This window comes from Hippocampus zosterae, chromosome 21 (genome assembly GCF_025434085.1).
Source record: "Hippocampus zosterae strain Florida chromosome 21, ASM2543408v3, whole genome shotgun sequence".
NCBI lineage: Eukaryota > Metazoa > Chordata > Actinopteri > Syngnathiformes > Syngnathidae > Hippocampus > Hippocampus zosterae.
Window position 1 is genome coordinate 8,950,893 of NC_067471.1, and position 21,010 is coordinate 8,971,902.

At 49.1% G+C, this 21,010-nt stretch overlaps 2 protein-coding genes and 1 long non-coding RNA gene across 9 annotated transcripts; all 3 read right to left on the bottom strand.

Moving 5' to 3' along the window:
- Positions 1-174: 174 nt before the first annotated feature.
- Positions 175-5,464, bottom strand: LOC127593717 (sodium- and chloride-dependent GABA transporter 2-like). Its single transcript, XM_052055333.1, has 15 exons — positions 4,877-5,464; positions 4,607-4,801; positions 4,020-4,154; positions 3,464-3,604; positions 3,307-3,394; positions 3,104-3,236; positions 2,876-3,010; positions 2,335-2,438; positions 2,119-2,243; positions 1,834-1,946; positions 1,612-1,749; positions 1,205-1,307; positions 1,017-1,117; positions 770-940; positions 175-692 (listed from the first exon to the last, which is right to left on the bottom strand). The coding sequence occupies exons 1-15, from the start codon at positions 4,881-4,883 to the stop codon at positions 543-545; spliced, it is 1,839 nt and encodes a 612-aa protein (XP_051911293.1). The 5' UTR covers positions 4,884-5,464; the 3' UTR covers positions 175-542.
- A 336-nt stretch (positions 5,465-5,800) lies between these two features.
- On the bottom strand, positions 5,801-17,391 carry kdm5a (lysine (K)-specific demethylase 5A). 7 transcript variants are annotated; one of them, XM_052055311.1, is made up of 29 exons: positions 16,431-17,391; positions 15,704-15,781; positions 15,242-15,364; positions 14,886-15,056; positions 14,628-14,807; positions 14,145-14,223; positions 13,992-14,080; positions 13,753-13,911; positions 13,528-13,647; positions 13,251-13,409; positions 12,988-13,169; positions 12,738-12,900; positions 12,239-12,358; positions 11,969-12,163; positions 11,702-11,883; positions 11,503-11,627; positions 11,147-11,297; positions 10,957-11,074; positions 10,698-10,874; positions 10,430-10,608; positions 10,212-10,350; positions 9,797-9,976; positions 9,107-9,667; positions 8,859-9,017; positions 8,642-8,770; positions 8,433-8,580; positions 8,118-8,338; positions 7,539-7,997; positions 5,801-6,510 (listed from the first exon to the last, which is right to left on the bottom strand). In XM_052055311.1, the coding sequence occupies exons 1-29, from the start codon at positions 16,575-16,577 to the stop codon at positions 6,226-6,228; spliced, it is 5,178 nt and encodes a 1,725-aa protein (XP_051911271.1). In that variant the 5' UTR covers positions 16,578-17,391; the 3' UTR covers positions 5,801-6,225. The 7 variants fall into 7 exon arrangements, with proteins under 7 accessions (XP_051911271.1, XP_051911270.1, XP_051911269.1 ...); XM_052055310.1 differs by having other exon boundaries at positions 10,957-11,077; XM_052055309.1 differs by having other exon boundaries at positions 10,957-11,077; positions 12,988-13,409; positions 14,694-14,798.
- A 137-nt stretch (positions 17,392-17,528) lies between these two features.
- Positions 17,529-19,212, bottom strand: LOC127593729 (uncharacterized). The gene is made up of 3 exons (XR_007960478.1): positions 19,083-19,212; positions 18,717-18,998; positions 17,529-18,120 (listed from the first exon to the last, which is right to left on the bottom strand). It is a non-coding gene; the product is annotated as an uncharacterized LOC127593729 (long non-coding RNA).
- Between the last annotated feature and the right edge of the window lie 1,798 nt (positions 19,213-21,010).

Genomic DNA, 21,010 nt, shown 5'->3' on the forward strand with positions numbered 1-21,010 from the left:
GGACCAACTATCCTAACCCAAAAAGAAACGGTTTCAAGCTAACAAACTAATCACATACTGCGATTTATTTTTCCAGTGCACACTGCTCTCATAAAAAATACCATTCAAGGACGGCACAAAACTACAATATCTCATGTTGTGCATTCCTGTCACAAAAATCAATGCGCTTCCAGCTTGGATTTTCCATGTTTATTTGAAAAGACACTTTGAAATTTCTTTGTACAGACAATTTGTCACAGTATAAAATAAGAGACCTTCATGGACGTCGTCGTTCTACAACAGTGAGCACAGAAATCTTGTTGACATTACATATTTCCATCAAATTTCATAAAATAAAATTGCATACTTGGAAATACAAAGGACAAATATGCCAAATCACCTCATGATAATACAATGATTATCATACGAATAAGGCTTTAGAGCCGCATAGCGCTACGTGGGCTGCATTCCCAAGCAAGCTATTAGTGATTCAACTGTCAACTTTAATTCTATTCAGCTCTTAAAACTGAACCAAAATGCACCCGTGTGGCTCCACTTGTGCTTCATAAGTTTGAATCTTGCTCCAACACAGGATGGTAGCCATTTTTATTCCTGCTGCCGTCTTCCTCCGGGGCAAAAATGGCCAGCAACCTCTCTTGCTCTCTTTTGGTTTTGGGCAAGTCCTCAGATGGTGTGATGAGCAGCTGGATGCGCTGTAAGAAACGATCAAGAGATGCCGCTATGCGCTGTATGTATTTTAATACGTTATGAAAACACCCAAGTACATTACCTCCCTGAACGTTCCCTGTGTGGTGCTGATCTTATACGCCATCCACAGTGGGATGCAGACCATGGAGGAGAGAGCCAGTAGCCAGCCAATGGCGTAGCCCCACCACGGATACACATACTCGTTGTTGTATTTTAGCGGAGTGTATTTAATGAGGGAGAAGGCAAAAGTACCCTGAGGGGGGACGATCAACGAAACTCATAACTCATCATGTATTTTGTGCCGCAAGCTCAGTAAAGTTGAAACTCACAATACACGTGGCCGGGGTGAAGAACATCCAGCAGTACTTGATGTAAGGCCCAGGACGGTAGCCGATCATGTCTTCGATGTTGTCATAAAAGCGATCAGCACCTGGAGAGTCCCATTTGGGGGGGAGGGGACCAAAAGTTTTTTGTTTTTTTTTAACTTACAATACTTTGCCGTGTGATGGCAGCGTACCGTAGACCCAGGCAATGCAGACAGTCTCAAAGAGGCCCATAAAGAGAAGACACATGCCACTAGCCGCGTAGTAATCAAAGAGCTGGAAGACGTACATGCCACCCTGTGAAAAACAACAAATGTTCACTTCAAGCAGAAATCCCAGGGACATTTCATGAATCAAGCACCTTCTGTGAATTCTGCCACATTTAATAAGTACGATAAAAACGGTCATCCATGGTTATTAGGTAGAGCTACATTCAAAATCAGAACATAGAGACTGAAGCTAAACTTAAATACAAAATGACACTTCCAGCTGTGCTGGGTGTTTTTTTTGCTCGGCAAGGCAGATGTTTTTTTTTTAATATTGACCATCAGCAGAGGCGGCTCCCAGCACTATGAGCTGTATGTTGCATTCCGAGCCCTACCTCCATGAGCATAATGAGGCCCACAAGGAAAGAGAGAAAGACCACAACGAGGAGGAAAAGCTCCCGGCGGTTTTTACGGCGGAAGGTGGCCGGGTACATGTCGACGATGGCGGTCACCAGGCTCTCCACGCACACAAACTAAAAAAAAATAAAATAAAATAAACTTTAATCGTGACAGCGGAACCTTTCATGAATTCACAGGGCAGAGTCAAATCATCTCACCTGACTGTCCAGCCCAAGAAAAACAATCATGATGAAGAAGAGAGCGGCCCACAGGGGAGAGAAGGGCATCATGGTCACAGCACGCGGGTAAGCAATGAAGGCTAAACCCGGGCCTGCGACGGGCAACCAATCAATGTCATGAATTACTCTCGCATTCCAGACAGTATTTTTTAAAAATTGTCTTTTTTTTCCTTTTCACTGGCGCTAAGTAATTCATAAAAGTGGGCTTTAATAAATACATGTGTGGGTGGGGGGGGGGGGCACCGCGTTGCTAATCAACCTCACCAGATTCAGCCACCTCAGAGATGGGAACATTCTGCTCATAAGACATGAAGCCCAGAATGGAGAAAATTGCAAATCCAGCCACAAAACTGGTCCCGCTGTTTAGAAAGCACAAGGCCAGGCAATCTCTGCAACACAGACAATTTACTTCATGTTTGCTTTTTTTTTTTTTTTGCATACCAGATGTTGATACACATGAGTGGCAAAATTGGGCCCTACCTGTAGCAGTTGTTGTTGTATTTGTTATAGCTGCCTAGAGCTGTCAACGAGCCTAAGCAAATAGCATAGGAGAAGAAGATTTGGGTGCCGGCATCCATCCATACCTTAAAAAAAAAAAAAAAAGATAATGTGCGAATCATTAAAAAGTAGGAAAAAATGCAAACAAAATGCAACATGGCATGCAATGGTTACATAATCCAGAGGATGCCAATGCATAATCATTGACGATTGCAGATGGATGATGTTGGTCTTGCTTACTTGAATAATTATTAAACCAAGCTTCCAAGAAACACAACACGGCAGTTTCTAGTGTTTCAAAACAGGCCGGGCAAAAATGCGAGGCCCGTGCGCAACACGCTCTCCTGTTTACCGTCCCGGTTTCCAACGCAGATGGACGCAGCGGGTCCCCCCTCTCCCTGTCGCAGAGCCACGGGGGACCCGCATCTGGTGCATCCTCGCCAGCAGGGGGCACAACACTAAAAGCCTCTAGTTTGGCTTTTTTGACTCACAAAGTTTCGCATCAAGTGCGGCGTTTTGGTACCTGCGGGTCTGCCAGACGTCCTAAATCAGGGTAGAGGTAAAACTGAATCCCGATCCCTGCACCAGGGAGGGTGAGTCCCCTCACCAGCAGCACGATAAGCATCAGATAGGGGAAGGTTGCCGTGAAGTAGACCACCTAAATCGACAAAGAGGAGAAGAAAAAAAAAGCCACCAGCGGTGTCGTCAACCCTAAATAAATCAAAGGGACACTTTTCCACTTCCCACCCACTTTTCCTGTGGATTTGACCCCCTTCCAGATGCAGAAGTAGCACATGACCCAGGCGATGAGCAGACACAGGACCATGTCCCAGTTGAGCGAGCCCATGAACTCGATGCCCGGCGAGATCCTCAGCGCTCGTCTCCTGTCGAGACCAAAAAGAAAAGCGTTCACCTGTGGCACGTGTGCTCCGGCGTCACAACTTGACAACTCACTCCCAGAACTCCATGACCGGAGACGTGGCGTTTTGGGGGATGGTTTGGTTGACGGATGCGTTTCTCCTCTGGAACTCCACGCAGTTTTCTGGGGAAGAAATTCGTCACTCGGAAAGCGTTGCTACGAAACGCACGCATCCGACAACCCCCTTTTTACCCGTGTTCCACGAGTTGTTGCAGGAAGACCACGGCAGGTCCCAGGAGAAGGAGAAAGACAGATAGAACATGCCCCAAGCCAGGACCACGATGTAGTAGAAGTTCAGCAGGGTCACTATCACTTGGGTGCCGTAGCCAAGACCTGAAGAATAGGGATCAGGGAACAAGATACAGAAAAGAATTCTTTAAAATTGTAAGCCAGATTTTAAAAGCATTTTGACTTTGCTTCTGTTTGCAGCCGATTCCATTTCCGTGCAGCATAACGGCAAAATTCCGCTTCACCGCGTTTGCTTTGAACTCTGGGCTCCATTAGCACAGTAGCGGAATTTCAAGATGTATTCTCTCGCTAAATTTAAAAATATGTTAATGGTACGATACAACGTAGATGAAAACTTTTAATGGTGGAACATATTTTGAAATGATTGATATTGGTCTCATTTCTTTTTTTTAGTATCATAAAAAGGGGTGTGTAGACATTTTATAGCCTCTGTTCCATTACATTTACTCATACACTGCTTTTTTTTTTTGGAGTGACCCCCTCCTTGTAGCACACGTACCTTCAAACAAGGGGCTGATTTTTCTCCAGCACGTGACGCCTCCCTGGCTGGTGAACTGGCCCAGGGCCGTCTCCAGGAAGAAGACGGGAACGCCACAGGCGAATAGGAAGATGAGGTATGGGATGAGGAAGGCACCTCAGGGAGAGTGGAGAAAGCAGACGCACATTTATTTCGGGCTTCCATTTGAGCGCTTTTCACTGAAAGTTAAGCCGGATGGGTCTTCTTTCGCCCCGATGGGTGGCCCGGGATGTTTGGCGGCGCGCTCACATTCCCGCCTCTCGGCGGGGACAGCTGCTGTGAGAGCGAGGAGCAACAACAGCTGTGTGACCCTGCGAGGCCCTGACCTTTGACCCCCGCCACCCCGCGGAGGCAGAGTGAGGAGAGTGAGCACACGCCGTTTCTGCAATCACCCCCCCCCCCTCTTCTCCCCCAAAAGTGTAAAAATGAATTCTTTAAAAGGACATTTGCATGCGGAGAAGAAGGGAACTAATTTCCATTGAAACAAAACAGCAGGTGTCGTAAACAACCCTTGGGGGGGGGGCATGAGGGTCTTTGTTTTGTATGGTCTACCTTCTCTTAACACTTACCTCCTCCGTTCTTGTAGCAGAGGTACGGGAAGCGCCACATGTTGCCCAGGCCGATGATGGATCCGGCAACGGACAGGATGAATTCCACCTTGTTGCTCCACTGGCCCCTCTCCTCCATCTTCACCTCCGAGGGGGGCAGCGGCTCCGCTGCCTGGACGGCGACGCCATTGCGGAGGCCCGCCTTGGCAGCGTCCCCTGAGTGGGGGGGACAAGTCAAAAGATTGCAAGTGGATTTTGGACAGAAGCAAAACCGGGCGTCGTTGAGCTTACCCATCATTGAATTTGTCCTTGTACGTCTCACGCGTGCGCTTGCTTCAGGTGGTTTAGCAGTAAATGCTCAAGATTTAGAATTTAAGTACAGAGTTGGGGGGTGGGGGGGAGGAAGGAGGAGGCGGAGGAGGAGGAGGAGGAGGCTCGGGCTTGAAATGCTAAACTTAGGCCAGCCTCCACTGTCTTTGCTATCATGTGGTCGCTTACGAGCAAAGTGCATGGCTTTACACTTGACAGTGGAATTGATGGGGGCCGGACATAGAAGACCACCTGAGTTGCGAAAGGTCTGACCTTGTCATTTGCGCTATTTGTGCATCATATGCTATTGAACAGAAATTGAAATCTGGAGGGCCGATGCTTGAAGCGATTATCACCACTTAGTTCAAAATGAGTGCCAGCCGTTTACAGACCCTTCTTGACCCGAAAGGTCAACGGGATCGAATGCCTGGATTATTAAAAACCGTGAAAAACACGTCCTCGGCATTGACTTTCTATGCCACTGTCGTATAGTGACAGGCAGGACTGAACGATGTCGAAAAATAACCTAATTGTGACTTTTTTTTGCTCAATATCGCAATTTAAGATGCAATTTTTTTGTTTGTTAACAAAGAAGCACAAAATTCATCAGTTTTACAAGAAATCGCCGATGCACTGTACATAAAAGGATGCTTTTGTACGTTACAGTCACATGCAAACGACTCACTCAGACAGAGACGGCAAAAGCGGCTGAGGCGAGTTTGTGCCAGAATGTACCCTGGGCTAAGTTTTGAGTCGCCAACGCCACCTCCTCCTCCTCCTCCTCCTCGGCATTCCTTTCTGCAAAAGACAAAATAGATCAACCGCGCTGCATCTCGCATGATGAAACCATTAAGGTGGAAAAAAAAAAAAAAAAAGACAAGTACCGGTACATCGGTAAACAGCAACTGTTTGACTAGGAATTGTTTATTAAAAGGTGAGAAAACAAAACAAAACAAAAAAAAGACACAAAGCATTATTTTAATTGCTTTTGAGCTATATACATTATAAATAATTTGACTACATTACAACCATTTCGTCCTCCAGATGAGTCTCGGAAGGGCCGCACAGAAAGGAAGAGTCGTTTTGTTGAAACACGACACGTGTTGGCTGATTGAGTGGTGACGGGGCATTGAAAGCGTTGGGAGATCCCCGGGAAGAAGCTGGTGGATGGTTCTCGGGGCTAAAACTCGGCTTCGGTCCAAGAAGGCTGGAAAATATTTGTGTGTTGAGGTTTATGATACAGGAAGTTGAAGAACTAGCTTCGACGTTGAAGCTAGTTCCATCATCCTGGACTGGGCGTTTAAAGTCAGTTTGCGACGCCTGACGTGGTGCTAACTGGTCTGCTGAGGATCCTCCGCCGGGGTTAGACGGACGGCGGCGACGGGGCGGGACCACGAGGCGCCGGCGGCCGTCAGCAGGCTGGGCGCGGCCATCACCACCACCGTTTCCTCGGCCACCTCCACCTCGGCCGCGCCGCCTCCCCGCCTCGGCCCGACGGCCTTGAGGGAGCAGTCCACGCAGATGTAGTCTTCGTTCTCCGCCATTTCGCACGAGACCCCCACGCAGACTTGGTGGAACCACTCGTCGCAGCCGCCGTCGCATTGCACCCAGTCCACCTTTGAGGACGGAAAGGAAGGAAACGTACTTGTCCATTTATAGCTCAAACTCATCTTCACCAAATGATTTTGCAGACTCGCCCACGTTACCGTTTGGCCACTGCGAGGGGCGCGGGGACACCGCTTTGAGAACTAGGGACATACAGTCGAGCGCAACATAGTCACAAGTGCATGTATAGAAAATGACGCCTGCGCGGCAAGCCTACCCGATTGCAGTGCTGCGATTGGCCGCGGCAGACTAGCCATTCGTTAACCTGGTGGAAGGAGCCAGCCGAGCGACTGGGCCTGTTAATATGTGATGTGTGAATCTCTTTTAGGTGTTCTAGTGCTGTTGTCACCGGCGGATATACTGTCAAGTTCCATGAGGTACATTTCAGGAACATGTTTGTGATTAACTTCAAAGCATGCGACAAATATGTCGCTGAAACAAATGGGGATCAAAATTCTTCAGAATTTGAGGATGAGCAGCTTTTTAAAAAAAAAATTACTGGTCAAATGGTTGTTTTTTTTCCAATAAATCTCATTATGAATGCTTTAGTTTTTTTATTTATTGTGAATACAATTTTATAGATACATATATACACACATTTAAAAATATTAACTTTAAACCAATTTTATACAATTTTTCTATTGTACATATTCATTTCTTACTTTATTTTATCATATCATTATGGCTACGCTAGTTTTAAAAAAAAGACATTTTTGGAAAAGCATTTTTCATGAACAAAAATGTTTTCGCAATTTTTGTTTGTTTGACTTTGATTTTTTTTTTTTAGTTCACATTAATAACCCGCCCCCGAGTTTTATAGTCCAAGCACTTAAGCTGGTGGATCTAATCTGTACTTTTACGTGTCAAATATTGCTAACATCACACGCTCTCGTGTGACTTGGGTTAACACGGTTAACATGTAATCCATCAATGTGTCGATTAAAGATCTGCCTTGGTACGATGTGACTTGGGGACAACCTAAACGTGATGCGCTGACGCGTGGAATCCTGAGCGCGCTTCAGAGTCTCTCGGTCCTCACCTTGTCTTTACACGGTCTTTGGCAGTTTTTGGCGGCGCACACGGCGTTCTCGTCGTTGGAGTCTTCGGCACCGGACCACTCGTACTTGGAGGGAATGTCGAGAATCTTCTTCTCCTTCCTCTTCTCCAGTCCCTCTCTGATGGCCTCTGCCTTGGCGGCCGCTTTCTCCTTCCGCTTCCTCTCTTTCTCCTCCTTGGCTAACTGTTTAGCCAGCTGCTTCATCTCCCGGTTCTTATCCAGGCCCAGTTTCAGCTTCTTCTTCTTGGCTTTGCCCCCGAGGCCCAGCTCCTGGCCGGCCCTTTTCAGCTCCTTGGACTTGGGCGGTCGGGCGCCGGCGGCGGACGACATGAGCACGTGGTGATGGTGGTGGTGCTCGGCTCGCTCCAACTTCCGCTTCCTCTTCTTCTCTGAATCCTTGATCTTGATTTTCAGGGACTTCTCCATCGGGCCGTCGTCAGGCTGCGAAAGAGACAAGTCAGAGTAGATCCGGCGAAGCCCTATTTTCTCGTTTTGAAATGGAGAGCAAATTAGCTAACGTGAAGCAACCGGTGGATGCTTCACATCCTGCCCATTTTATACCTCCATAACCTGAAGGAATCTCTCCTCCAAGGGGGGATGCGTGGCCTGCAGGATCCTCCAGATGTGCTGGGTCTCATCGAGAGACACCTCCAGCAGGTCGCCCAGCATCATCAGCTCCTCCAGCTGGGCCTTGGCTTGCGGAGACAGTTCCAGCACCGGCGGCTCCAGACTGCGAGGTACCAGAGGAGTCTTCCTGGGCTGTTTTCTCGGCGTTCCCACATCTGGAAGACATTTTTTTTTTCTTCTTCTTTTAGTATTTTGTGTCATGCCAAACGCTGGTTTGACGATGCCTATGAGAGAAGAGTGACGGCTCACTTTGCACGACAGACTTGGAAGCTGAGGAGTAGGCGTGTTCGGCGCAGAAGGAGGGCGTGGCACTCGGCCACATGTGACTGACCACCTCTTCTGACTTAACCGGGATCTCGTCGTCGCAGAAGAGGTACGGCTTCACTTCGCCCGAGTCCTGGAAAGGCAGCGTTCGGAATTCTACGGACTCCTTTGAACGACGTCATGCGGACGTTTACCTTTGTGTCGTAACCGTACGTCTCCCGGATGTCCTCATCCGAGTCGGTCTCCTCGTCGTCGTAGTCCACGGACTGGCGAGGCGACGTGGCTCTGCTGAAGCCTGACTGCTGGAAGGTCTGGATGTGACCCTAGAAAACACCGATAAGGGCTCCGTCAAATAATCGCTCCGGTTTTTTTTTTCTTTAACCAATCAAACTTAGCGTTCATCTCTCCGACCTGCAAGTCTGGGTTGGCTGCGGCTTTTTGCAGCTCGGCGTTGATGATCTTCTCCGTCTTCTCCCGTGCGGCTTGCTCCACCATGCGCTGGCTCAAAACGGACAGCTTGGCCAGGGCGGACGACAGTTCCTCTGTGGCCAGAGCTCGACGGGCCCGGTCCTGGTAGTAACGTAGGCGATTAGTTCCCCAGTTGTTGTTTTTAAGGCTCATCTCATGTGAGGGGTCCGCGGCCCCCAAAAAGCGCGTACCTGCCAGCTCATCGCCCGCTCCGTCAAACACTGGAGTGCCTCCCCTTCCGGTAGTCTGACGGGAAGCTTCTGCAGCGACACCAGCAGAGACAGAATGGTCTCCAACCTGGGCCGCCTGGATCGTTGACACAGCGGGCAGAGAAATTTGGAGTCCTTGCTGTTGCTCTGCCAACCGGCGCCGAGCTTCTTCTGCGTTCCCGTCTTGGGCAGAGGCACGCACACGCCGTGGAACCAGTCCTTGCACAGCTCGCACTGCAGCATGAAGCCGCTGGCCGTCTTCCGGCACAGGCAGAACTTGACTTCCTCGATTCGGTCGGCCATGGCCATCTTGGCCAGGTTGGCGGCGCGCAGCGAGTGGATGGCCTCCACTTCTTTCTGCTCTTTGGCTTTGAAGGCGGCGACGACGGCCGAGGGGTCTCGCGCCTCGTCCAGGCTCTCATCCGGGTCGCTCAGGATGTCGGGGTCGAAGCCTCCTCGCTCCTTCTCCATGAGCTCCCTCACTCGTTTCCGCTTGCTCTTGCTGTTGCCGTACACGCCGATGTCCACGCGAGGACTGAGAACCTTCAAAAGGCCACGTGAACCATCACAAGGGGGCGTTCGTGGGTTTCATTGCAACGAGGGAACCACGAGGGCACAAAAATAGTCCGTTTTCCGCCCCGCCCACCCATGACCTGAGATACGACGTCTCACCTGCAGTAGTGTGTATGTCGAGTTCTTTTTGAGAAAGGTTCGGCCGGTCCTCTCCCTCCAGGCTCGCGCCGAGGCCACCTGAGACTCCACCTGGGCCAGCGGATCGAGACGGACGGGGATGGAACGCCCCCGAGCCAGTAGGCTCTCCAGTTGCTCCAGGTAAGCGTAGCTACTCCCGCTCTGCGTGTGGATGCAAAGGTCTTCGTCACAGATCCTTCCCCCCCCCCCTCAAAAAAATCGTCACCAAAGCGCCCATTCCCAAAAACCGCTGCTCGGCTCTGCTGCAAATAGTGAAAATCTGCGCGTAACTGAAGCCAACGCGAAAATGGCTGCATCGGCCTGCAGCAGAGGTGTCCAAAATATGGTCTGGGAGCCATTTGTGGCCACCGTCCATTTTTTCGAATCGATTCTGTACCTGAATAGCATCCACCTTGGCGGTCCAGTCTTTGGCTTTTTGCAGGGCTTCTCGTAGAGCCAAAATATTCGGGAGGTATGCTGGAATGTTCCTGGCTTCCAGCACGATGCTTTCCAACGTCACCATGCTGTGTCGAGGCCTTTGTTTCGAGACAATCGGGCAGTAGTGACTCCGCATGCGACTCCACAAGTTATAATTCAGTGCATCGCAATAAATACCTGGCCTGCAAGCAAGCCCGGGCCTTGTCCTCCCATTTCTCAGAGACCGTGAGGATCTCCTGCAGTTCAGCCATCGCCTTCTCGACGGCGTGATGGGGAGCCAGGCCCACCCCGGAATCGATGAGCCGCTTCATCAGCTCCAGCGTGACGCGGTGAGGCTCCGTCAAGGTGATCCGCACCTTGAGAAAGGCAGCAGAAATCATTTGGAGACGTTACATTGTGACAACGTGGACATGGACATAAAAGGGGTTGGTTCGGATTGGCCAACCTCATCGAGCCAACGGGCCTGCTGGAGCTCCTGTTTGAGGCGAGGGAGCTCGGGCAGCTCCACATCCAGGCCGCTGCCCAGGTCCAGGAGGGCCTGCAGCTTGGAGGAATCCGGCAGCTCATCGGCCAACGCGACCTGGGCTCGCTCGTGGAAGTCTTCCACATTCTCGAGTAACTCCTGTAAACACGTGCGAGGTGAACAAAGAATCCTATCGCGCCAACTTTGGGTTTTTTTTTTTCCTGTCATCACGGGGCCGAACCTTCACTTGTCTGGCCTGGCTGATGACGCAGGGCAGCCTGTAAAGCTGCTCCACAAAGGCCTTGAGCTCGTCCACGGTCAGCTTGCTGCGGGTCCGACTGCTCTCAGAACGCAAGCGGCTGCTGTGGGTGGAGGGAGACGGTTACCAGATCTTAAATGGACCAATCGTCTTGCTCGTGACGTCGCCTTACCTGTGTCTCTGCTTGCGGCTGAGCAACATCTGGGCCACGGAGGAGCAAGTCTCGGCCTCTTTCACCATTTCTCTGAGGCGACGGAAGAGAGAATTTTCCGGGTACTTCCTGTCTTCTGCGTCCTCCAGCAAAACCTTGAGCTCAATGAGGTCTATGTGAGACAGAAGGCACATATTCATTCGGGCTGCAATTCACAATTATTATTATAACTCTGGTCAAGAGCAAATTATAATCAGAGATGGCTTCATGGACACATTCCTGTTTTGTTTTTTTCTTTTTTTTCTTAATTTGAGCTGTAAAAGCTCACGCGATACGGATTTCCCCATGAATCATTGAGGTGGAAGATAGGGAGCAACCTTTCTTGTTCTTCTGGTCTGCAGCCAAGGCTTCGTTGATCCTTTTTGCCCAGGTGTCGTATGACTGCGCACGATTCTTCACACCCTGCAGCATCGCCGGAAGCTCCTCCAGATCGTAGCGATACCTGAACGTGAAAACTTCTACCTAAGCTTTGCGGGATGCCGGGAAAGTCGTGCAAGCAAAATCGGAAGAGCTTGCCTGAGGCACTTGTTGCTGAGAGGGCAGTCGCAGAGATCTGCTGCATGGTGGAGACAAACCAGCCGATCGGGACAACAAGAGCAGGTGAGCGCCGACAGGAAGCAGGTGGTCTTGCACTTGTGGCACTGGCGCTCGTCGTCCGGGACCAGCTCAAAAACTTCCTGCTCAGAAGACAGCACCCCCTGCAGGCAAAGGACAACGAGTCATTTGTGATCGATAACCTGAGCGGGCGAACGGGAATCTCAAAACGTTCAATAAGTGCCATGCCATTTCTTGGATTGCGTTTCTAAGCCGAGTCTCCTCATCCATCATTTCCCCCATCTCCTTGACAACGGCCGCGGCCAGCTCCACGTCCAGGCTCTCCGGATCGGCGGCCATCTTGCAAAGCAGCTCGTCATGCGAGAAGACGCAGTAGCGCCGAAGGCGCCGGTAGTGGGCCACGCACTGACGGCCCATTGGTAACTGGGAAGGACGGATCCAGATTCAGATCGAGAGGGAAGTTATTCCGCAGTGTTTACGGGATGGAGGAAACCTCACCCAGTCAGCGGTGCAGAAGTTCACAGCCTCTGCAAAATTGTAGCCCTGGTTGAATCCGCTGTGGTAGGCTCGCGGAAAGGTGACCACAAACTCCCCTGCGCACTGATTGGTCCTGTACACCTACAAAAGGGATCAAACCACACACACTTTATAAAAAGCAGCGCAGTTAAAATAATAATAATAATAATAAATCATCATCATAATGATCTGTGCATTTTCTAGTTGCACACTGTCGACTGTTTTTTTATGGCCAGCAGATGGCGGCATTGGGTCTATTTTGGTAGATCAGGTTTGTAATATATTTTGGTTCTTTAATGAAATGACCGCTTGTTCCATAAAGTTCTACTAACAAATGAAGTGCCCAGGGAGCTTTGGTTACAAATAAAAACATTGATGCTTGAATCCGATACCTTTCTAAAAGTCCCCATCTTTAACTTGCCATATTGAACCACAACTTTTGCAACTCGAACGAGCATGATCTAGTGTCAGGGTCACATACAGGCACGCCGTGCTCCATGAGGATGTTGGGGTTCATGATGGTGACCAGCTGATGGAGGAGGTCCGGCTGCGACTGAAACAGCTCCGGAGCCAACTTTTTCATCACCGCCTCGAGCTGCTCCGCCGCGGACGCCGGCACTCCATACCAAGTCTTGGGCTCGCCCCTGATGTCGGAAGACAAAAGTTGCAACTGTTTTGTTGTTTTTTTGGGCCATGGGTGACGGTGACCAGCGTCTTTTCAACAATCTCACCAATGGAGGAAATTAATGGAGTAACTCCAGTGGTCCTCGATGTGCCAGCAGAAGGAGGAGAAACACATGCCGACATAGAGCCAGGGCACCTTCATGCCTGAGATGTCCACGTTGATGTGCGTGAGGACCGACTGCTCCAACACTGGCATGTTGTTTAGATTCCATCCAGAGTTGGCGTACTCCTGACGGGAACAGCAAAAGATGCGCCATTTAAACAAAAATGGGAGTCCGTTATGCGCAAAGCCGTCTCGTTTTGAACTCACCTCCTCATCTCCCAGGAGCCTCCTCTTGCCGTCTCGAACGGGGAACCCGCTGCCCACATCCTTGGAGCTGATGTCGGCGCCGTACTCCACGATGACATCCTCCTCGATGCTGCTCACCAGGCGCCAGAACTCTTTCTCCACCAGCTCGGTGGGCACCATCTGTGAAATGAAAACCAACTCTTAGTACAACGCCGAGATCACAAAGTACTGAGATCAATTTAGTGCTTGTTTAAAAAGCACTTTGTGCGGAGGAGGTTTTTTTTTTTTTTTTACACACATGGACTGGCATGTTGAAATAGTCCGACTTGAACTGGTCGGCCATCTCTCCGAAGCTCTGGAGCGAGTATTCCCTCACAGCCTGCTCAAAGCCAAACGCCTCTCTGGGCTTACTGCACTCCTACGTAGACAAAAGTGGGGTGGGGAGAAAAATTTAAAAAAACACATTGGAAGAAAAAAAAATACAGACGGGAAAAATCGATCTGCGTAGTTGTGCGCGTTTTACCTCTGCGACACACTTGGGGCAGCGCCAGTCACCTTTGGGCACATCTTGCAGAGGTGGAATCAGGCAGAAGGTGTGGTAGCTGTCGTCGCAGCCGTCGCACAGCAGGAGGCGGTCCTCCTCGTCGCCACGTCCGCACATCAGACAGAAGTAGAGGTCGATCTGGGAGAGCGTCATCTTCAAGCACGGAAAGCAAAAAAAAAAAAAAAAAGCCCGCCACAAAACTGCAGTGCCACACTCACAAAGTTGACTTCGAGCGTCTCCTTGCGCGGTCTCATTTTGATGGCGAAGGCTTGAGCTTTCAGGTGACGATGTTTCTTGTAGCCGTCATCTGATAGGGAGCGGAAACGTTTTAGGACGATGACTGCATTTGACGAAATCCAAATATTTCTCACCTGTCGACACAATTTCCAAGTCCACCAACTTGGGACTGCTAGCAAAGAGTTTGAGGCCTTTGGGCTCTTTGTTTTCCCTCTAGAGAGAACAACAACAACAACAAAAATCAAGTGAACCTTTTTCGAAACTTCTTTTGGTTTCAGTACTTTTAATTGTGTAACAATCAGATGAATATCGGACAGTGGAGCTTTTGTTTTGGCATTGAAAAATGTCGACATATTAAGAGCATGCATTTTCTTCATCTTTAAAGAGCATTTTTTTTTGTCTGACATTTGGTTAGGAAGTGTGTGGTCCAAAGTGTGACCCCCTCCCCTCCCTCCGGTGTTTTAAGTTGCTGCACCAGTTTATGACGGCGTGTACACTAATAGCCAAGGCATAAAATGCAGTTCGGAATTTGAAAGTATCGTGTTTAAAAAAAAGTTCTATTATTGGGTGCACTATAAAATGCAGTTTTACAAGCGTCACTCCTTCTCGATCCCCACCTCCGACTTAAGTCGCCTCGAGCGTCTTTCGGCCAGAGGACGCTCTTTCACCTGCGCCGCACCAACCTCTCCGTCTTTGTCCTCGTTTTCCTCTGGGTCGTCCTCCTCCGCCGCCTCCTCGCCAACTCCCTCGTCCACTTCCTCAAAGTCGTCTCCCTCCTCGTATAGTTGCTGGATGCCCTAACCGAAGGCAAAATGGGAGGATTTAAATAGAAATTTGAACAAATACATAAAAAAGCAATAATGGAGCGGCCTTACAGGTACAGTGGCCCCCGACTGGAAGAGCTCATAGGGGTAAAGGATCCTCTCATAGTGGGAGCGAAGGAGTGAGCCGGTGCCTTTCCCTGGCGGGAAGCCCATTCGGCTGCTCACTTTGGACCACCTCTTTTCTTTACACGCGGTCACAAAGCCCCCTTCGGATGACACAACCTGAACATGTGCAAAACATTTTTCCACTAATAAATCGAATCCATCCATCCCTTTCTCTGAAGCGCTTTATCCTCACGAGGGTCGGGGGCATGCTGGAGCCTATCCCAGCTGTCTTTGGCCTGTAGGCAGGGTACACACCCTGGACTGGTCGCAGACTAATCGAATGGAATCGGCTCCAGGTTTACCTTGCTGAGTTGATACAGGTCCAGGATCTTTCGCTCCACGTGTGGGAAACGAATCTTGCATCCTTGCAGCTCCCAGAACTTTGCTATTTGATCCAGGAAGTTGAGCTTTACCCGAGTGAGTGCCTGGACCCAAAAGGAGAGAAAATCTGAACTGATAGGACAGCACGGGTCCACACCGCCCACCTATTCCAATCATCTTCATTTTCCTCATGCATTCCAATAAACTAGGTTCCCAAAACCCTATTAATGGGAAATTTTGGTTAATTTAAAAAATGCTGCGATACAGTCCCATCCAAACGTATTCCAACAGCAGGGTCAATGCTTTGTTTATGTTGCATATTGAAGACATTTGGGTTTCAAATCAATGAATGCATATGAAATAAAAGTTCACAATTTCAGCTTTTATTTCATGGTACCACACATACTACTTCACACATTTTGACATGATGATAACAAACTCACCTCAAGTTCATTCAATCTTTGTACGCGAGGCGTGAACCGGAAGTGACGCACGTCGCACGCAAACGGGGGCTGCCAGTCCTTATTGAAGATGGGGGACAGTAAAAAAAATAATAAATTACTTGACGCATAAAAGTAAAATAAGAGGCTTGACCACGGTGACTTTTCCTAGCCAGTGGCGCACGACGTTTTGAGGAAATTGTGACTTTGAAGTGGGATGTGGTCCGTCCTCACCCTGCCCACTTTTTCATAACTGTTTTTTTTTAAAGTTTGGTTTTAAAGGTCCTCTTTCCTATAAAACAATAATCGTACGTTCAAGGTAATTGCTCAAATTTCTAAAGGTTGCTTTTGGGCCTACGTACCCGATGACAATAAAGTGAGGCGTGACTGGGCTACCTGAGGCCCAACGTCGAGTTGACGTTGCTAACGTAAATTAGCTAGCTGAATACATCAAATGTTGAGTGGTATTCCTCACCATTTTCCATCTTTTGTGGATGGATGGAGAGAGGATTTCGGGGGTGCTGATATACGAATACGCCATGTTAAATAAAATGGAAGAGTTTGACTGATGGGGTACACAACAGAAGCCTTGTGTGACCTCTAATTGGAATGATGGGAAGTGGTCCTGTTTTTCTAAAAACAGGCCGACAGAAGAAAAAAATAATCCACAAGATAGACAATAAGTGGAAATATTATTATATGTTGTTTTCGTGGGTGTTTTTCAGTTTACCTGCGGTGGTCTGATCTTGCAGATGCCAGTTTTCTCGGCGACGGGTCGGATCTTGTTGATAAATCCAAGAGGGTCCGAGAAATCCTCCCAACTTGGCTCAAAAACGGGACATTCAGGGGGTGGCACAAACTCACCGATTGCAGACATGTTTGGTTTTTTCCTCCCCCGGCGACAAGAGAATTGTGTTATACTAAATATTCCCAAGTTACTTTCACCAGGCCATGACTGGATCCAAATGTTCCTCGTCGCGTGGAACTTCCTCCATCATCTTCTTTGTGTAAATCACGTCAATGACGTTTGGGATCAGAGGTGAAATGGAGATTTTTGGACGTTACTCCAGCTCGGATTCATGCAAAAAGCTTGAATTTGTGGCGCTTTGTCGCCTCTCCTACAGAGGACAGAGGCCACTGTCAGTCCAAAACGCCATAACACTTCTTCTCTCACGGCGCGTATCTGCAGCTTGGGTGAGTGGACGACTTGATCCACAAGTTGATTCCCAAACACACACAAGTTCTTGGAAATAGAAAGAACACAATCCAGGATAGCGACGTTAGCTGTGGGTGCTAACCTAGCTCGGTGTGTGTACCTGAGTTACACATGATTTCTTCGCGATGCTGTACTTCAATCAACTTGACTCTCGCCGAGAAGCGTATGCCCTCTTGAGGTATTCCCCCGCTACTGATAAAAATCCATCATTATGCATCCAAATAGGTGACTATCGTACATTGTTGATAGATGCCTCCATTTGCCTCCGCCATTCATTGATGCGTACGGGAAACTAGCACCGAGGGGCGAATTTAGTTAGCTTAGCTACTGAACGTTGCGCAGCTAACGTTGGCTAAAAACGTCGCTTTCCCTGGATTTATTTGACATATTGTGATTACAAAAATGTTACTCGTCGCGGTTAAAATGTAAAAAATGAACTGTTATTTTTCTGATGTCACTTTTTATTAATTTAACGTCGCCTGTCGCTGTTGTTGCCACGTTAGTCGTGCTAGCGCCTCTTGCGGCGCGGAGGCGGCATTGACGTCCACAAACGGTTAAAACAAAACAAAACAAAAAACTTGCCGGAAAAAAAAGAGAACGGGATTGAAATGATAATTTTGTACTTGTTTTATTGAATGCATTGTACAATGTCAAGCAATGTACATTCGTACCCTGTTGTCGATGCCAAAACAAAATCCACACTCATCGTGTATTTGTTTGTTGCTAGGGGAGGGGTATGTCTGAATTGCCATGAAGTTGGTTCAATTTAGCATTTGTCACTTACCGTTTTAAAAATGCCTTTCAGCTCTTGCAGTGATTTTTTCGCGTCCATGTGTCTGCGGGATGGTCCGCACCTAGACGTCCAGAAGGTGGCAGCAGCCTTCCGAAGCTCCGGGGCGCAGTCGCCATCAACCTGGCGCGTCTGCGGCGGCACTGCTCGCCCACACCGGTGGTGGAAGTCATCCCCTGCGCCTCGAGGCTTGTCATTTTCTCCGTTTGCTGCGAGTGGGTGGTTTGCCCTCTGTGGTTTGTCGCATTACTGGCGGACCAGGAGGAGACGCTCCCGGGTGGGACGGAGTGTCGGCCCCTGCTGTCTTTGGGCCCAGACATGCAACTAAATGCCCTGTGGTCGGGCATTCCAAAACTCCTCCAGAGCGTCCTTCAGACAGCCTTGACCAAAATATCAGATCCTGCCATCCTCGCCCTGCCGTCACAACATCACACGGAAATATGTTTACAATGTCACACCATGCTCACAATTGATTCTTGCCTTAAGTTTACCGAGTTGATGTTTTTTTTTCACAATAGCATAAAATGTCGCAAGGAGAGCCTTGATGAGTTGGATTTGTCAAGTTATACTTTATATGTAAACATGAATAAATCATTACAAATCTATGTATTATTGACACAGCTTGAATGATGTCCCAGCAACAATAATAACTTGCACAGCCACGTGCCAACTCAAATGTCTCTTTAATTAAAGCACAGATGAGTAGCGTTGCTATTCGGTGCTTTATATGTCCAGGGATTTGGGGAATAGACCTGCATGTTTTTTGTTTTGTTTTTTAATCGGAGTTATATATAACTAAGGCATTTTTCCCCAGCATCGGCAGCTAAAAGCCCAACAGTGCACGACAAATGTTCCAATTGAGTAAACGAGATAACATGATTTTCATTGAAGAAATCACAGTGTGCAAAGTCTGAAAGGTTTGTGAACCATTATAATAGAGCCTTCAATTTAACTTCCTCTATGTAAAAGGACACAATCAGTCGTCAGTCGTAGGATTTGTTTGTTGCCACCTGTTACATGGGGCGAAGCTGGCCAAGGTCCGAGTTGGCAGCAGAAAGGTCATCAGTGGCCTCCATTTGAGGTTGTTGTTGGAAGTGGTCAGGATGCTGTTTCCCCTCTTCGACCGCTCACACATGAATGTTGTCATTATGTTGTGTGCGGCAGCGGTCCGGAGTGGTACGTTGGTGTAATGGGGGCGGGGGGCGCTCCTTCCAGGGCCTCTGCCCTTGTATGGTCGTTCCGCTGTTGTTATTTACGTTCCGCGCGAAGACTGCGCTTTACGTTGTCAGAGCCTGTGGAAAGTAGTTCATTTGGGTTTCTTCTTTCGGTTATTTACAATCTGCATACGACCGTGCAGATTCTTCGCCGTTGCTTACCTTCAATTGTCCCGCGTCCCGATGGAGTCGCTGGTCGGCTTTCGGAGTTTTCGGAGTTTGCTTTCCGAGGTCCCATCTTCTGAAGTACCGTACACGCTTATTTCTAGTGACGTCATAGGACTGCACCATTTTAGGACGTTCGGTGCTTCCGGGGAAAACGGCGCACATTGATGACTGGAACTTGTTTTCTCGTGAGAGGCGTTCAGGCGCATCGCGTGAAAGGGTGTGGTTGTGATTCCATGTGAAAAGTGAGACTTGGCAGACGGCAGGGAAGCCTGTTGATCATCAACTACACATGAGAGTCCCGCTACCGTAATCAATGACTCATCAGGATTAACCATCCTCGCTGTTAGCTTGGTCTCATTATCTCATGCAATGTGTGCACCAATTTTTCTCTCCTGTTTTTATTTCAACACTCAGTCCAATCGGTTTCGAATCAAAGTGGCATGTGGGCTAAATGCCGACGCCTCGTTTCCCCCAGTGAAGGGCTATCGATTTAGCTTGACTGCATTCCAAGCGCTGCAATGCGGTCAAAACCCGTCCGATGAGTGCCGGGGTGTCGCGCCCCCTCTTGGACACCAGAGGGGGGCAGCCGAGTGATCGAGCGAGGAGTCCTTTGCCACATATTATCTGAACCGTTTAATCCTCACAGGGGTCGCGGGCGTGCTGGAGCCTATCCCAACAGTCTTGGGGCAGGAGGTAGGGTACAGCCCGACAACCGCAGGCCCACGTCGACAAACAACAAGCATTCACACTCACAATCACAACCCAGGGCCACTCGGAGTGAGCAATTAACCTACTGTGCAAGGTTTTGGAATGCGGGAGGAAAATATTTGTTAGTTGCTCTCCAAAACGGAGCTCTTGCCAAACGCTTTGCTTAACTCCCGGGTCGGGTGTGGATTTCATCCGGCGGAGGCCGTGACAGAAATAAACGGTCTGATCTTTGTTGTGCTGGCTGAGTGACAGCTCATCTCTCTTCTCGCGCCTCCACGACTCTCCGTTCCCCCTCGGCCTTGATCCGCCGCTTCGTCCGCCGCCTCGTTCTTTTCATCCCGTGGGGTGAGAACGCAAAGCGTGGCGGAGCAAATGTGCCAGCGGGATTCTTCACATTCTCCCAACCCGGCTTGGCCCCGGTGTTGGGTTCCCGGGAGGGCGCTGGAGGAGCAATCGGCTAACGACTCACCTCCTGTGATCTCTGCCTCGTCCCACCGCCATAAAGCAAATCATCGACTTTTGCCACTGAGCACCAGGTGTTGCACTTTTCAACCAAGTGGTCCAGTCCAGTTTGGCTCAGAGTGGTCCAGTTTGGATGAAACAATGGGGAGCTTCCTTCTGAAAAAAAAAAGTAAGCCAGAGAATAAAAAATTGCCACCACAGTATGGCGTCTTGGGTGGTTCGTCTGACATATTGGGTCTCAGAGTCATCAAAGTAGGAGTCGTGTTGCGTTCAAGGACATCAAACTGCTGCGTCACAAGCAGCACAAAGTCACCTCCACCTTGCTGAGTCAGCCGCCGCTTCCCGATTTGGCAACGGACACCGAGCGAGAGTAGCGGATGCACGCACCCCTTGCTGAGGCATCATGACTGGGAAAGACCCGCATCGCTGGTCGCAACCGGGAGGCATGAAAAAAAAAAGGACCCCCTTGTTTATTATTGGCTTATTTATTTCTAAGTGGCACATTAGGGGTTTTTTTCTCAGGCTGATGAAATAATCATCAGCTGACTCAGCAGGAATTCCAACCTCACCCTCCAGGCATCTGGAAATGCCATGCGGTCTATTTGCTCGTTTATTTATTCATTCATTATTGGCCACCGCATAGGCGCGGCCTGAAAAGTTGAGGTCAAAAGTCGTCACGTCATCCAATTAAAACAAACTCGTCCAACCGACCCCCAATAATTATTCCTGCGATTGTCTGCCTATGCCGAGCA

Bases quoted from the DNA above. Each gene is read 5' to 3' on its own strand.
- kdm5a (XM_052055305.1), bottom strand. From the start codon at position 16,577: ATGTCTGCAATCGGTGAGTTTGTGCCACCCCCTGAATGTCCCGTTTTT. The intron at 14,081-14,144 runs GTGAGAAATATT...GCTCCCTATCAG, and splicing joins CTTGGAAATTGTGTCGACAG to ATGACGGCTACAAGAAACAT. The intron at 13,648-13,752 runs GTAAAACGCGCA...TTGTCTACGTAG, and splicing joins GCCCCAAGTGTGTCGCAGAG to GAGTGCAGTAAGCCCAGAGA.
- LOC127593717 (XM_052055333.1), bottom strand. The intron at 3,395-3,463 runs GTAAAAAGGGGG...TTTCTTCCCCAG, and splicing joins CAACAACTCGTGGAACACGG to AAAACTGCGTGGAGTTCCAG. The intron at 941-1,016 runs GTGAGTTTCAAC...GTCCCCCCTCAG, and splicing joins TCACCCCGGCCACGTGTATT to GGTACTTTTGCCTTCTCCCT.